Below are 14,211 nucleotides of genomic sequence, written 5' to 3' on the forward strand. Positions count from 1 at the left end.
TTCGTCCAGTTTATTCATAACAGTGGCCAAAATACCTTTTGGATCGTTGTAAATTCGATCAACGTATTAAGATTTCTGTTCACTTTTCCCACCTGACAAAAGTTTTATCATTAGAATTATTGGTAACAATTGAATCTGATTTACTAAATGTGGCCTGAAGTTTGAAATGCATAAATGAATGACAATCAGAATATAAAGGTATAAAATAATCAATTTCAAAAAAAAAAATCACAGGGAAGAGCATTGATGAAATAATTAAATAATCAACAACTCTAGAATCATTACATGTTTTCTCCCCAATATTTTTATCTGATTCAACTCTTGAATTAGCTATATCTGAATTATGTTTTCTGCACAACTCTAACAGTCTATGGCCATACTTATGAGGTCCACATGTGCACTGAGACATTCTTTGCAAAGAGATTTTGTTTTGAATCAGATTTTCAAAATCATATAAATAATCTAATATATCAACATCACAATCTAAATCAAACATACTAATAACTGACTCATCAGGTATAATATAATCGGGTAAAGACCCAGTGTTTGAGTTAAAATGGCCAACTAGGGCAACAAAACAATTTGCAGTGTTTGATAGGATATTCAATTCATTTTCCAATTCTTCAAAAGCTTCTATAGTAGAATACTTAGAATTTTCAGGTGGTACATAAACACAGCCAAAAATTACATCTGAATTAAGGGACAAAATTGATTTCGAAATTTGAAACCATAAAACAAATTGACTCTCAGTATTGTAGAATTTCAACTATTTTTCTAAACTCTTTCTATGAATAACAACTATTCCACCTGATGCTTTTCTAAAAAATTTTCTGTTTTTTGTGACATAAATGTAATCGTCTGGTAAGTTTAAATTATCTAAATCAGTTAACATTGTTTCAACAAAAACACAGATATCATGTTTTATCAAAATGTCAACGAAATCAGGAGACAATAGTCTTTTCTTAAGCCCACAAACATTTAAGAAACAAATATTTAAACAACCATTGTTGAATGTATATTTCTTATTATCACAGTTTGACTTTTTTGAGGTTGTCCTCTTGCACCATTCACCTATCTGCCAGAATTCGGTGGAGGGTTTGCGTGTGGTGGACCAGTAGACGGTCCAAGTTGCTGTCTTTTGCAAGGTGGTGTATCACTAGAATAAGAGCCTTTTGGGGTTGTGTCATGGTTTGTTGATGAAGAGCCGGTATGCTCTGTTCTACAATCCTCCATTAGTGTGTCGGGAATGTAGAGCTGATTGTCTTTATATAGTTTATCACGCACTAAAAATTAATGAATCGTTAAGTTCTATAAAGAAAACACTATTATGTCATGGTTCAATTATTTATTCATAACCATAATAACAAAGAACAATAAATGACAGTAGATTATTAACTTATATAAAATTAAATATTAAAATCAATCAATAAATGTATAAAAAATAAATAATTAGCAAAAAAACAAACAAAAAAGTCATAAACTTTTAATAATGTATCACAGTAAATAAATAATAAGCAAAAGTCAAAATAAAAAAGTCCCAAGCTTTTACAGTTTGCAGGTGGTTTATATTAACATAAATCGTCACGTTAAATAATTCCCTGAGTTAAGTTCTAAATTCACAAAAGAATTACTACATAAACTACAATAAAAAAAATCGTCATTTAAAAAAAAAAATATAGTCATAAAGTATTGACTCAAAAATATTTTTAAACAGTGTTGAAAGTCTTAAGAAAAAGATTATGCAATCAATAAAAAAAATCATTGTCCTGTGCTAGTCACTTTAATACCTTCAAATAATTTACCAATACCCTCAAGTTTAAATTTGGTTTCTAATTTATTAACTTCCTCATCAAATGTGGCCGTTTCAGAGGACATCAGTCCAAATAATTTATCTAATTTTGTCAAATCAGGTTGCTGTCGGTGGAATTTAAACTGCATTGGTTCGAAACCTTTATTTTTCAATTCTCTGACCATCTGTCCATCTGAATGTTGTTGATGTAAGAATGAAACAAATACAATCTTTGCTGGATAAACTTCTTTGTAGTATTTCTCATATAGTTCAGCAAACCTACAATGAAAATTAAAAAAATAATAGTTGGAACTTTAGATGTTAGCATGTCAATAAGTAATACCCCTGCTTTAATTTCCAAATTTCAATGTTCAGGTCATTTCAACATCTAGGTCTAAAACGATTTTTCTGTAAAAGTACTCATAAGAACTATAAAGTTTCAAGTAAATAAAACCTCACCTTCATGGTAAACCACTTAAAATCAAAACTTAATCCTTATACAAGATAGACTTAATTGTCAAAAAACAGACGAACTCATGGACCAGAAAACAAAAGGCCAATTATTTTGTAGGCAGGGGATAAAAAAAGTGATTAAAATGAGGGGGGATAGGACCTTTATCGGGACTCCGGGATTGGGTGTTTTTAAGCTCGGGATTTCGGGATTGACACTTTCAGGATCCGGGAATCCTTTTTTTCTGATTTGGGACGTCGGGATTTACTTTATTTAAGTTCGGGACCTCTGGATTTCGTTTTTTTAAGTCCGGGATTTCGGGATCAGCACCCCTCCTATCCCCCCTCTAAAATGGACTAACATAAATTTTCATAACTAGTCCCTCATCATCTACATCTGGACCTACCACTAAAATGATAGTAAAGTTATTATCTTAGAAATTCATGATAATTCATATTTGAATAGCACAAAATTCCATGATTACAAATGAAATCAAGTGGAAACACTTCTATTCGCATGGAATTTGTATCTCTAAAAATAGGCTATTTGCCAATTCCCGTCAATTGACCCCGTTATTAGAGATCCCTTTTTAGTTGTCTCCCTTATGAAGGACATTAAGTTTTATTTACAATGGGGAGCTAGCAGAAAGAACAAATTTACCTGTGCGTAACATGAGTAATCTTTAAGGTTTTCAAATCTTTTAATTACATTCATTTGTTGTTAAGCTAAATACTTTTGTCATCAGAAATTGTTTTTCGTGAAAAATTAGTTGAACCGCCGATACACCTGACTTTCAATTTGTTATGCTTTGCATTGGCAAAAGCCAATTTTGTCCGGTATGGAACCAGTCTACGATTCACAAAGGGAAGTAATTCTATTAAAAAGTGTATAGTAACAGAATCAAATCGGTAATTGGCAAATGGACTATTAAATAAAAAAAAGATTTTCATTCATATTTTTTTAAGTCATATACAATTTATTTTATGTTTTCAGTTGTTAGGTTGCTGTCACTTTAACATGTCAGTAAAATAACAAACAAATCAATCAAGTGTACTTACCTCTGATTTTCAACGTAAGTATTTTCTTCTTCATCAGTTACCATTATAATAGTCTTCACAATTTCTTTGGCCTTGTAATAAGGGTCTAGACATACACCTGGGTTAGTAGCTGATCCTGCTTGTATGTCAACTGCTAACTTCAGAACCTGAAGAAAATACATATAAGTTTGATTACGTAGGATTCATTAATATTCACTGGATACTTTAAAATAATCCATGTTTTGATTGTTTCTTCAAAATTTGGTATATGTATACAGTCAAATGATGATCACAAATGTTTATTTTTTTATTGAAGTCACTTTTATAAATGCTGGTAAAAATTACTAAATTTACAGAATATATTATTGTACATGAATTATGCCGCAAGTTTTCTTGTTTGAACTGTTTTACATTTGTCATTTTGCAGCCTTTTAAAGCTGACTATGAGTTATGGGCTTTGCTGATTGTTGAAGGACAGTGATCTATAGTTGTTCATTTCTATGTTATTTGGTCTCTTGTCGAGAGTTGTCTCATTGGCATCATACCACATCTTCTTATTCTTATATGGCTTCTAAATTCAGAACTTGCCAGCATGGGTACACTAGGTCCCAAAATTGTCAAAAAATATTATAAGGACCAGAAGAGCTACAGTTTCACATATACTTCACCCAGGGAGCTAACTACATTACCCAATAAACTTACTTCTTCTATACTCTCTGGGTTTTTATCTGGTGTGATGACTTTTGTGTTGAAAAATGACAATTTAGCTTGTGTTATTGCACTCAGAAGTCCAGCTATGATTGAACTTGTTTTAATTGCCACCTGCATAGAGGCTGAGGCATCACCTATTACTGCGATGGGTGAATCCAATGGTAAACTGAAAAATAAAATATAAGTAAAGATATAAAAATATGTATATACCACTAATGAATCATCAATGCAATGCTGCATTTTGGAACAAACCACTAGGAAAAAATGTTGTGATCTCGTTTTTCTCAGTATAATCAGTTTGTCATTTTTATTTCATGTTTTTGTGTGCTTAAAGCCACTGATTGCTGTTAAATACATTATTACTCATGAGTTGTCAAATAATTTCATATATTGTTGTTTTCATATTTAATTTCACACTCTCCCAAGCACAAAACTTTGTGTCTCATCCTGACCGCCAATGGTGGTTGTAGATGCTCTTGTTTCCTGTATTTGATTGGTTTTAACTATATTTTCTTTTATCATCAATAAATTGTAGTTGTATGAGACAAACGGTTACAAACCTATAGTAACTTTATATCAAATTGTCATTACTTTAAGTAAATTCAACTTATTAGTAATTGTATATATGTACTTTGTTAAACTTCTGCAATTTTGAAATGATAACTATCAGTATTTACCTCATAGCATCTAATCTCTCCTGACCAATTGGTAGCAGGTATTTATAAAAGGGAGCTTTTGATTGGTCCCTCTCTCTGATGCCCTGAATGGTCAACATTCTCTCTATAAACTTTCCATCTGGCAGATTTATTTTTTCTCCTTTAGATATTCTTTCATCTAGTAATTTATCTACTTCTGCACACTGTAAATCTTCATACCACCTGTTATAAAAAACAATACATGACTTTTAAAACACTAAATCTAAAGCACATAAATAGAATATAATGTGATAGAAGGAATGGTTAGAGCATATGTATATACTTTTAAATGTAGATTTTTTTTGCCACCAAACTGATAATCTTTTGAAAGCTTTTTGACATGGCATGAATATGTTTGCATACATATGTCTTAATGAGTGTTCTCTATTCTTTTGTTGTTTTTGTCTCAATTATTCTAATTCTTTGCACATTATTCTCTATTATAATATGAACCCTTCCAGAGCCAACTTAATGACAACACTGAACAACATCAAATTCTTAAATGAACCCCAAAAAAATCCATACAAACAAATAATAAAATCCATTATCAACTTTACTGACTTTGAAGGAGGATATCAACATGTTGTCAGGTTTTCTTGTTTTATCTATCAATCTGACTTCAACTTCAATGATTGAAATTGTACACAGTGATAACTTACCATAAAACTGTATCTATTTTAGTTTCATACTCTGCAATTCTACCCTTTGTCTCACTGGTCAGGTTGTCTTTAAATTGTTTGACTTGACTAAAGGGTACAGGATATTCCTTCACAATTTCATTGATATTATCTGCTGATAGAGCTTTACACTGGAAAGCCATGGTGTCTGATGGAGGTTCATCGCCATAACAGAATCTCAGGAACCAAGGAAGGTTAGGGAAATCCTGAAATAAGCAAAACAGTTTTTTTAATTTAAGAATACATGTAGTTGCTTCTTTTTAACTTATAACTTAAAGAGAACTTATTTTGCCATAGTTATTTATATTGTACTTTCTTTATAAATATTTTTTTTCACTCCAGGGATTGAGGTTAAAAGAGGGAAGCGTTGAATCTAATAATAACTAATATATCCCTACCATATGCCACTTTTTGCCTACAACAAATATGATCTTATCATAATATAAACAATAAAATAAATTCTAATTTTGTATTGTCTCAAAAAATATTCTGACCAAGTATATTACTGAACTCCTCACTTATATTCATGCCATAGACAAAATAGAATGCCCAATTTGATTACTCAGTACTGGCCTAATCCAATTTTCCAAGATGTAACTTTTTTTTTAAATCCATGAGTTATCCCCCTTCTTTAATTTTAAAAATCAATTCCTTGACATGTGTACATTTTTGTATGTAACCAGAAATTATTTAATAATAACTAATTTTCAAATTTTCATGACTTTTATAGGAATATAGTTTTAAACGGTTGGAATGACTTTTGAATTCATTAACTATTCAAGTTGTCATAAAGCAAAAGTTACTTCCCTTGCTATAAATCAAAAATTATCTCACATTTTCAAAAAATATTTTTTGTTGTAAATTCTGTAATGACTGTGAATATCATAAGCTATCCAATTTCTAAACACTTTTAATTCTGAACAGTTTCTTTAGCTATATAATCTTACCTTTTCAGGATGGAAATGACAAATGTCAGCTAATTTCTTCCATGGTTCTTTGGGAAGGAAAACAGTGAAAAATTCTAGCTCTTCTTTTGTAAATGTTCTGGTCCACTGCCTAATGTGTTTACATACTGCCCCACTAGCTGATCCATACTGAATTAAATTATTTACATTTAATATTATGAATATTTTTATAATAAAAATTCACATCTAAAAAATATTTACTCCAGATTATCAAATTTCAGAGTATATAGTCTAGAAGGATTGATACAGTATCAAAAACTACATATACATGTATATGTACAATCTTCTATAAAAATAATATTTATAATATAATATTATTAATTTTTATATTTTAACAAATTTGATTCGTTTAGGGATAGTCACATGTTAAACTATATTTTCGAAGGTAGAGAGAAAACGGCGGATAGCAAAAAGCATATTGACCAGCAAAAAGCATATTGCACGGTTATTTTTAGAATATCTAACCAGATGCTCCGCAGGGCGTAGCTTTATACGACCGCAGAGGTTGAACCCTGAACGGTTAGGGCAAGTATGGACACAACATTCAAGCTGGATTCAGCTCTAAATTTGGATTGTGATTAAATAGTTGACACAGCATAGGTTTCTGACACAGAATGAATGTGTTCTAATGAACTTAAAATTTTTGTTTCTCTTAGAGCAATTCACTATGCTGTTGAATATTAATCCTCTCAAAAAAATGTTTGAAGAAATTTTCTTTTTTATTTATGAAATTTCAAATGAGAAAAATTGAACCCAATTTTTTTAATCACATCCCCCTTTCCCTTATTCCAAAACTAATCTCAATTAAAATTTCTAATGGAGTTTGCAACAATAACTACTCATTTAAATACATCATAAAATATTAAGATGTAAAAAAACTGCTTGTTATCACTGAATGGTAAAGATTATTTTAATTTATCAGTTGGTAGTAAAAAGTGAATATACATTGTATATTGTATATAACAAAGATTTAAGTTGATTCTGGACAAAGAAAGATAACTCCAATTAAAAAAAAATCTTGCTATTGCACAATATTTTGCAATTAGATATTTCTTGCTTACTATTCTGGACAAAGAAAGATAACTCTAATTAAAAAAAAAATTTGATATTTCACAATATTGTGCAATTAGATATTTCTTGCCATTGCGCAATACTGTGCAATTGAAAAGACTTGCTATTGCACAATACTTAATATAATAATTTTAGATCCTGATTTGGACCAACTTGAAAACTGGGCCCATAATAAAAAATCTAAGTACATTTTTGGATTCAGCATATCAAAGAACTTCAAGATTTCAATTTTTGTTAAAATCAGACTAAGTTTAATTTTGGACCCTTTGGACTTTAGTGTAAACCAATTTGAAAACAGGACCAAAAATGAAGAATCTACATACACAGTTAGATTTGGTATATCAAAGAACCCCATTTATTCAATTTTTGATGAAATCAAACAAAGTTTAATTTTGGACCCCGATTTGGACCAACTTGAAAACTGGGCCAATAATCAAGAATCTAAGTACATTTTTAGATTCAGCATATCAAAGAACCTAACTGATTCATTTTTTGTCAAAATCAAACTAAGTTTAATTTTGGACCCTTTGGACCTTAATGTAGACCAATTTGAAAACGGGACCAAAAGTTAAGAATCTACATACACAGTCATGACAGTTAGATTCAGCATATCAAAGAACCCCAATTATTCAATTTTGATGAAATCAAACAAAAGTTTAATTTTGGACCCTTTGGGCCCCTTATTATGTTGGGACCAAAACTCCAAAAATCAAACCCAACCTTTCTTTTATGGTCATAAACCTTGTGTTTAAATTTCATAGATTTCTATTTACTTATACTAACGTTATGGTGCGAAAACCAAGAAAAATGCTTATTTGGGTCCCTTTTTGGCCCCTAATTCCTAAACTGTTGGGACCTAAACTCCCAAAATCAATACCAACCTTCCTTTTGTAGTCATTAACATTGTGTTTAAATTTCATTGATTTCTATTTACTTAAACTAATGTTATTGTGCGAAAACCAAGAATAATGCTTATTTGGGCCCTTTTTTGGCCCCTAATTCCTAAACTGTTGAGACCAAAACTCCCAAAATTAATCCCAACAGTTCTTTTGTGGTCATAAACCTTGTGTCAAAATTTCATAGATTTCTATTAACTTAAACTAAAGTTATAGTGCGAAAACCAAGAAAATGCTTATTTGGGCCCTTTTTGGCCCCTAATTCCTAAAATGTTGGGACCAAAACTCCCAAAATCAATACCAACCTTCCTTTTGTGGTCATAAACCTTGTGTTAAAATTTCATAGATTTCCATTCACTTTTACTAAAGTTAGAGTGCGAAAACTAAAAGTATTCGGACGCCGGACGACGACGACGACGACGACGACGACGACGCCGACGCCAACGTGATAGCAATATACGACGAAAATTTTTTCAAAATTTGCGGTCGTATAAAAACCGATATACTTTGTGACGCCATGTAATGAATTTCAGGATATTGTTTAACGTTTTGAAACAAATGATATCTGTCATCGATTATTTGACAAAAAAAAATCTTGAAATACTTAAGATGTCCAAAAAAAAGTAAATGAAATAACAACTAATATGTTGTTATTGTCAAGGAGACAATGTAATATCTATAAAGTTCCAACAAACCTAAATGACGATTTTGATACAAACATGGTCGGAAATTAATAATATAACAAATATAGCCTTTGTATGAGGTCAATACAGGATATATCGACCCAAAGAAGTATATCGACCTCGGACTTCGTCCTCAGTCAATATACTTCTTTCAGGTCAATATATCCTTGTATCGACCTCATACAAAGGCTATATTTGAATAATATACATTGTAATGTACTCTACATGTATTATAAACCCATTCACATTTTCTATGTGCATTTCTCAAGCCAGAAGTGTGTAATTGACGTGCCCATAGTTGTCAATATTGGTTGCTGCCATACTTGTTTTAGTATAAATCAGACTTTTGTATTGTATCATATTTTGTTCTTCCAGTCCATTTCATGGTGAATTATATGGTTTAGTTTTACTTATAGTTAAAGGCTGTACTGAGTGACCTGTGGCGGTTCACATCCTTAGCTTGGAACTTTTCTTTGGTGGAATGTTGTCTCATTGGCATTTGTACAATTCTACTATTTTATCTTAAACCATTTGTATTTTTTAATCACAAGTATAAAGTAAACTTTTAGAGAAAAACTGGGTTTTTAAAATACCAATATTTTCATCTGTAAATATTTAGTATTTATATACATGTACTAATTTAAGTTTCTATTTTGTTCTTTACAATCTTAGCAACTGTAAAATTTACTTCAAAACTTTAATTCAAACAATCAAAACCATATGATTAAATCTATCTTTAGTGTAATATATGAGGGAGGAATAGAAACTTTATTGGGACTCCGGGATCGTGTGTTTTTAAGCTCTGGATTTCGGGATTGACCCTTTCGGGATAGGGGAATTTTTTTTTCGACTTTCGGGACTTCAGGATTTCGTGTTTTTAAGTCCAGGATTTCGGGATCTCGTGTTTTTAAGCCCGGATTTCGGGATCAGGACCCCTCCTACCCCCTCTCATATATTTATTTTCATAATAAAAACAAGAATGTGTCAATAGTACATGGATGCCCCCTCTGCACTATCCTTTTCTATCTTCAGTGGACTGTGAAATTGGGGTAAAAACTGTAATTTGGCATTAAAATTAGAAAAATCATATTATAGGGAACATAATATGTGTACTAAGTTTCAAGTTGATTAGAATTCAACTTTGTCAAAAATTACCTCAACCAAAAACTTTAATTAGAAGTGGGACAGGCAGACGGACAAAGGAGCGAACAGATGCACAGACCAGAAAACAAAATGCCCATAAATGGGGCGTAAAAATATGAAAACACTTACTGGTGACTTCTTGGCATTTAGGTTGTCAATGTCAGATTTCAACTTGCCAATGGTCTTTGGTTTCACCTTGTTCTTTGAGACCTGAAGCATTTTCATTCTCTTCTCAAGAATTCTGACTTGTCTTCCAGCGTCTAGTAACTCTAATGCCTTCAAAATTTCTGGCAGTCCAAAATTTTCCCTATTTGATAACAAGGCATTAGCCATATCAAAATCGTGTCTAGCCCATGCAGCAGTTAAACCTCTTACTCTGGCATCTATTACAAAAAAAAAAGGAAACATGTTAATGTCATTTATTGGTGATATCCTCTGCTCTGAGTAGTAATGTGCGGCCACTTGCCACTAGTACAAATGTACTTCTAGTCAGTTACTTCAGTTTTGGGATTATTCAAATATATATATTTTTATGAATTTTCATGCGCAGTTCATAAAACAATGTACAAATGTACATGATTTTCCAACAAAACTACATGTATGCTTCAACGGAACAGTTGACCTCAAATATTTTTGGTTCTTTAATAGGGATAATACACCATTTAAATTAAAGTGTTTTTTGGTATGATCTACATTTTGTACATTTGTAACTTTTCTTCTGTCAATATTATTTTTTAGTACTCTGGAAATCATGGTACATGTACCCCAGAAACATGAGATTTATTCTATCATATCCACACATATTATACATTATATAAAAATAGCTGACAATGTGGTACACAATTCGACATACATTTTGTTGTAAATGTAACTTTGACTGTGTGATGTAGAAATTTTGTTTTATACAGTACTGGTTTTTTTTTTTAAACTTTCCATCCAAATTTTCTCTATCTTTAATCGATCTAACATTCTTTTTTTTTTAGAACATTCTTTAATTTCTTTTTTTCTTTGCTTTTTTATATGACTTACTTTGAGTAATGGTCACACCATCTTTCATCAAAGCTACCATCCCTGCTGCATATTTGTGTTTGTTTTCATTTTGAGCATTATAATGTTGTTCAACAGATCCGTTTCCTATAAAATACTTCTTAACGTCTTTACTGATGTCCAACTCTTCTGTTATTTTAACTTCGTTGTCGTCCTTTGGCTGCTGAGGTCGCCTGCCGCCGCTTCTTCCTCGACCACTGGGTCGTCCACCACGCCCCCTTCCACGACCTCTGCCTCTTCCTCGTGGCATTGTTTCTGTTTTAGTGGCCTAGTTGTGTGCTAGGTGTCCTTTGCTTTCAATCACTTTCTTACCTGTAACTTAAAATTTTTGTAACCGAATTTATATTCTAAGCCAAGCTGCTAACTAAGCAGCATTGCACAACAAGTTGACAACGATGTAAACATAACCGTAGTACATTTCCGGTAAACCTTTCCGCAAGATAAAGTCAATTAAATATCATTTTGTCAAGTATAAAACTCTCTATTTTTCTAAAAAAAATACTTTTAAAGTTGTGAATATACCTTATTTTAATATATTATTAAGTAAATGATTTATATTTTCTGTTATAAATTGAAAGAATAATTTGGTCGTCTCTTATATTCATCCGCGATTTTATTTTTAGACCACAGGATTACCCCAGCCGTCAGCGATTTTTCTATTTCAAACTGATGTACATTTTTGTAACTACCGGCAAGAAATATAGAAACGTCTAGAGGCTAATTTCTTCTTTTTGTGCAATAGTTGAACAAAAAATTAAACAAAGAAAAAACTTTAATAAAAAAAAATGGCGTACTTTTTCCTCTTCTAGAAATGGCTATTTTACCTGCACCAGCAACAAAATTAATATAGCGAATTCGTTTTTTTACTGAGCTATTTTGTTGTTGTAAAGATTGAAATTTGATATTTACTTTTAAAAAGTACTATGAAAATGTGCACTGTCAACATACACGAATCTAATAATAACTGATATACCAGTAGTTAAATAAGAAAACAGTTAACAATATTGAGGGGGGATAGGACCTTTATCGGGACTCCGGGATCGGGTCTTTTTAAGCTCGGGATTTCGGGATTGACCCTTTCGTGATCCGGGAATCCTTTTTTCGGATTTCGGGACGTCGGGATTTACTTTATTTAAATTCGGGACCTCGGGATTTCGTTCTTTTAAGTCCGGGATTTCGGGATCAGGACTCCTCCTATCCCCCCTCAATATTTGAGACACATATATATATATATAATCGTTTAATTAAAACATTTATCAGTTAAAGTATACAGACATGAGACATGACATAATTATGAAGAATTTATAACAAGATTTTTTTTTATCATCCGTTGTTTCAATGAAGTCATATCTGAACATGTAGTTGAAATTATTTCTATGATCAGGCAGTGCCAGTCTTACCTTACATGTACATGTATGCATAAGAATAATACTTCAGATTTTCTAACTGTACATGTATTATAAAAAGTCAATCACATCTGGGAACAGTGTTCCTGATCACATATAGCTTAAAAAAATCTTTAAATTAAACTTGTGTTTTGAAATAAGTTATTTGAATTGCATATGTGTAAAAAAAAATAGATTTTAACTGGCTTCCATTTACCTAATGCCGACAAAATAACTTTTTCTATGTTTCCGGCACCGACAACACATTCTCTATATCTGCCTTGGTGGCATTCGTCTGGTGTCTGCTTTTTTAGTCAGGTTGTTGTCTCTTTGACATATTCCCAATTTCGATTCACTATTTTATACAATTTTTTTATCACTGAAGTTCTATTTCTATTGTCATTATTAAAAAAAGTACATGTAGTTTATATATCGATCAGTAGTCAGCCGGAAACAAAGCATCAAGTGGGGTATTAAGTTTATGACTTCCTAGCCTGGCATCCTGGCCCAAATCTAATACTTTTTGTCGATCAGTGAGCCAGGATCCAAGGCTATAGTGACTTCGAACGAACTGTATTAAGATATGTAAAAATGAAGAATTGTGGTATGGGTCATTTTCAAAAAATGTCGAATTTTGAAATTGCAAAAAATATTAAAAGTTACTTATTCAAACAACCCTCTACATTAGCAAATCAAAACAAACAGTTCTTTAAGAACAACATACTAAAAGATGCAATCTTAATGATGTCAAACAAGAATATCTTGAAACATTTTTTGATCGGTGGTACAATATTTTGTCTATCCTGTTACCATTTTCAAAAGAAATTTTGGGTTATTAAGAAAAGGTTTAGATAAAATGTTAAGCTTGGTTTACGTAGCCAATTAGATGGTTTTCAAGAAAATAAACTTCTATATATATTCATTCTGTAAAATAATAGATTGTTTGCCAATTTTCCAGGTTGTACTGAAAAATGCCTCTAAAAATTGGTTTTCAAAGGTTGTAAAAATTACCACCAGTAATGCAAGTCTAAGATAGCAGTTTATATTGTTCGGCATTTCAAATAAACCCAACATCAAGTAAATCCCTCATAAGTTAGTTTACTTTTCTCTTTATTTCATTGGTAACAAGAACGTACGTTTCTGATATATATCACTATATAAAAGTCTATCCTGTTACCTTTTTGTCTATCCTGTTACCGATATCAGTATTGCACCTGCAAATGCTTAATTGCATGGGAAGATAAAGACGTTATAACCTTAAGATGAGTTCAAACAAAGAAATATTTCATTAGTTTTGCACCGATATGTTAAGATAAAAAATTTAACGACGTTTTTGACTACAATTGTCTGTCCTGTTACTGTAACCATAGCAACCATAGTAACAGGATAGACATAACAGGATAGACAATTTTTTTCGTTTTTGATTGCTGTTGTGAAATAACTACTCCCTTTGGTGAAATGAATATGGTTGTTTCTATTGTGTATTTGGTTTCCAACACGGTATTGCACTTTTTACAAGCATACTGTTGGTGTAATTAATTAAAATTGTTGGTAACAGCATAGACATTAAAAAAAGTACGCTCTATTTTTTTTCATTAAATGTCTTGAAATTTGTTTTCTCTACACTGTCGTTCAAGAAATGAGGCGTTTTAAATGTAAAG

At 31.5% G+C, this 14,211-nt stretch overlaps 1 protein-coding gene across 1 annotated transcript; it reads right to left on the bottom strand.

Moving 5' to 3' along the window:
- Positions 1 to 1,628: 1,628 nt before the first annotated feature.
- On the bottom strand, positions 1,629 to 11,579 carry LOC143049845 (uncharacterized). Its single transcript, XM_076223588.1, has 8 exons — positions 11,148 to 11,579; positions 10,248 to 10,501; positions 6,308 to 6,454; positions 5,343 to 5,566; positions 4,666 to 4,866; positions 3,980 to 4,154; positions 3,299 to 3,444; positions 1,629 to 2,068 (listed from the first exon to the last, which is right to left on the bottom strand). The coding sequence occupies exons 1-8, from the start codon at positions 11,413 to 11,415 to the stop codon at positions 1,759 to 1,761; spliced, it is 1,725 nt and encodes a 574-aa protein (XP_076079703.1). The 5' UTR covers positions 11,416 to 11,579; the 3' UTR covers positions 1,629 to 1,758.
- Positions 11,580 to 14,211: the final 2,632 nt, after the last annotated feature.

This window comes from Mytilus galloprovincialis, chromosome 10 (assembly GCF_965363235.1).
Source record: "Mytilus galloprovincialis chromosome 10, xbMytGall1.hap1.1, whole genome shotgun sequence".
Taxonomy (NCBI): domain Eukaryota; kingdom Metazoa; phylum Mollusca; class Bivalvia; order Mytilida; family Mytilidae; genus Mytilus; species Mytilus galloprovincialis.

What these genes read in the sequence shown, in the direction of transcription:
- LOC143049845 (XM_076223588.1), bottom strand. Translation starts at nt 11,415, where the DNA reads ATGCCACGAGGAAGAGGCAGAGGTCGTGGAAGGGGGCGTGGTGGACGA. An exon ending in AAAATAGATACAGTTTTATG is followed by an intron (nt 4,867 to 5,342) that starts GTAAGTTATCAC and finishes TTTTTATAACAG; the next exon opens with GTGGTATGAAGATTTACAGT. An exon ending in GAGAGATTAGATGCTATGAG is followed by an intron (nt 4,155 to 4,665) that starts GTAAATACTGAT and finishes TTTATTTTTCAG; the next exon opens with TTTACCATTGGATTCACCCA.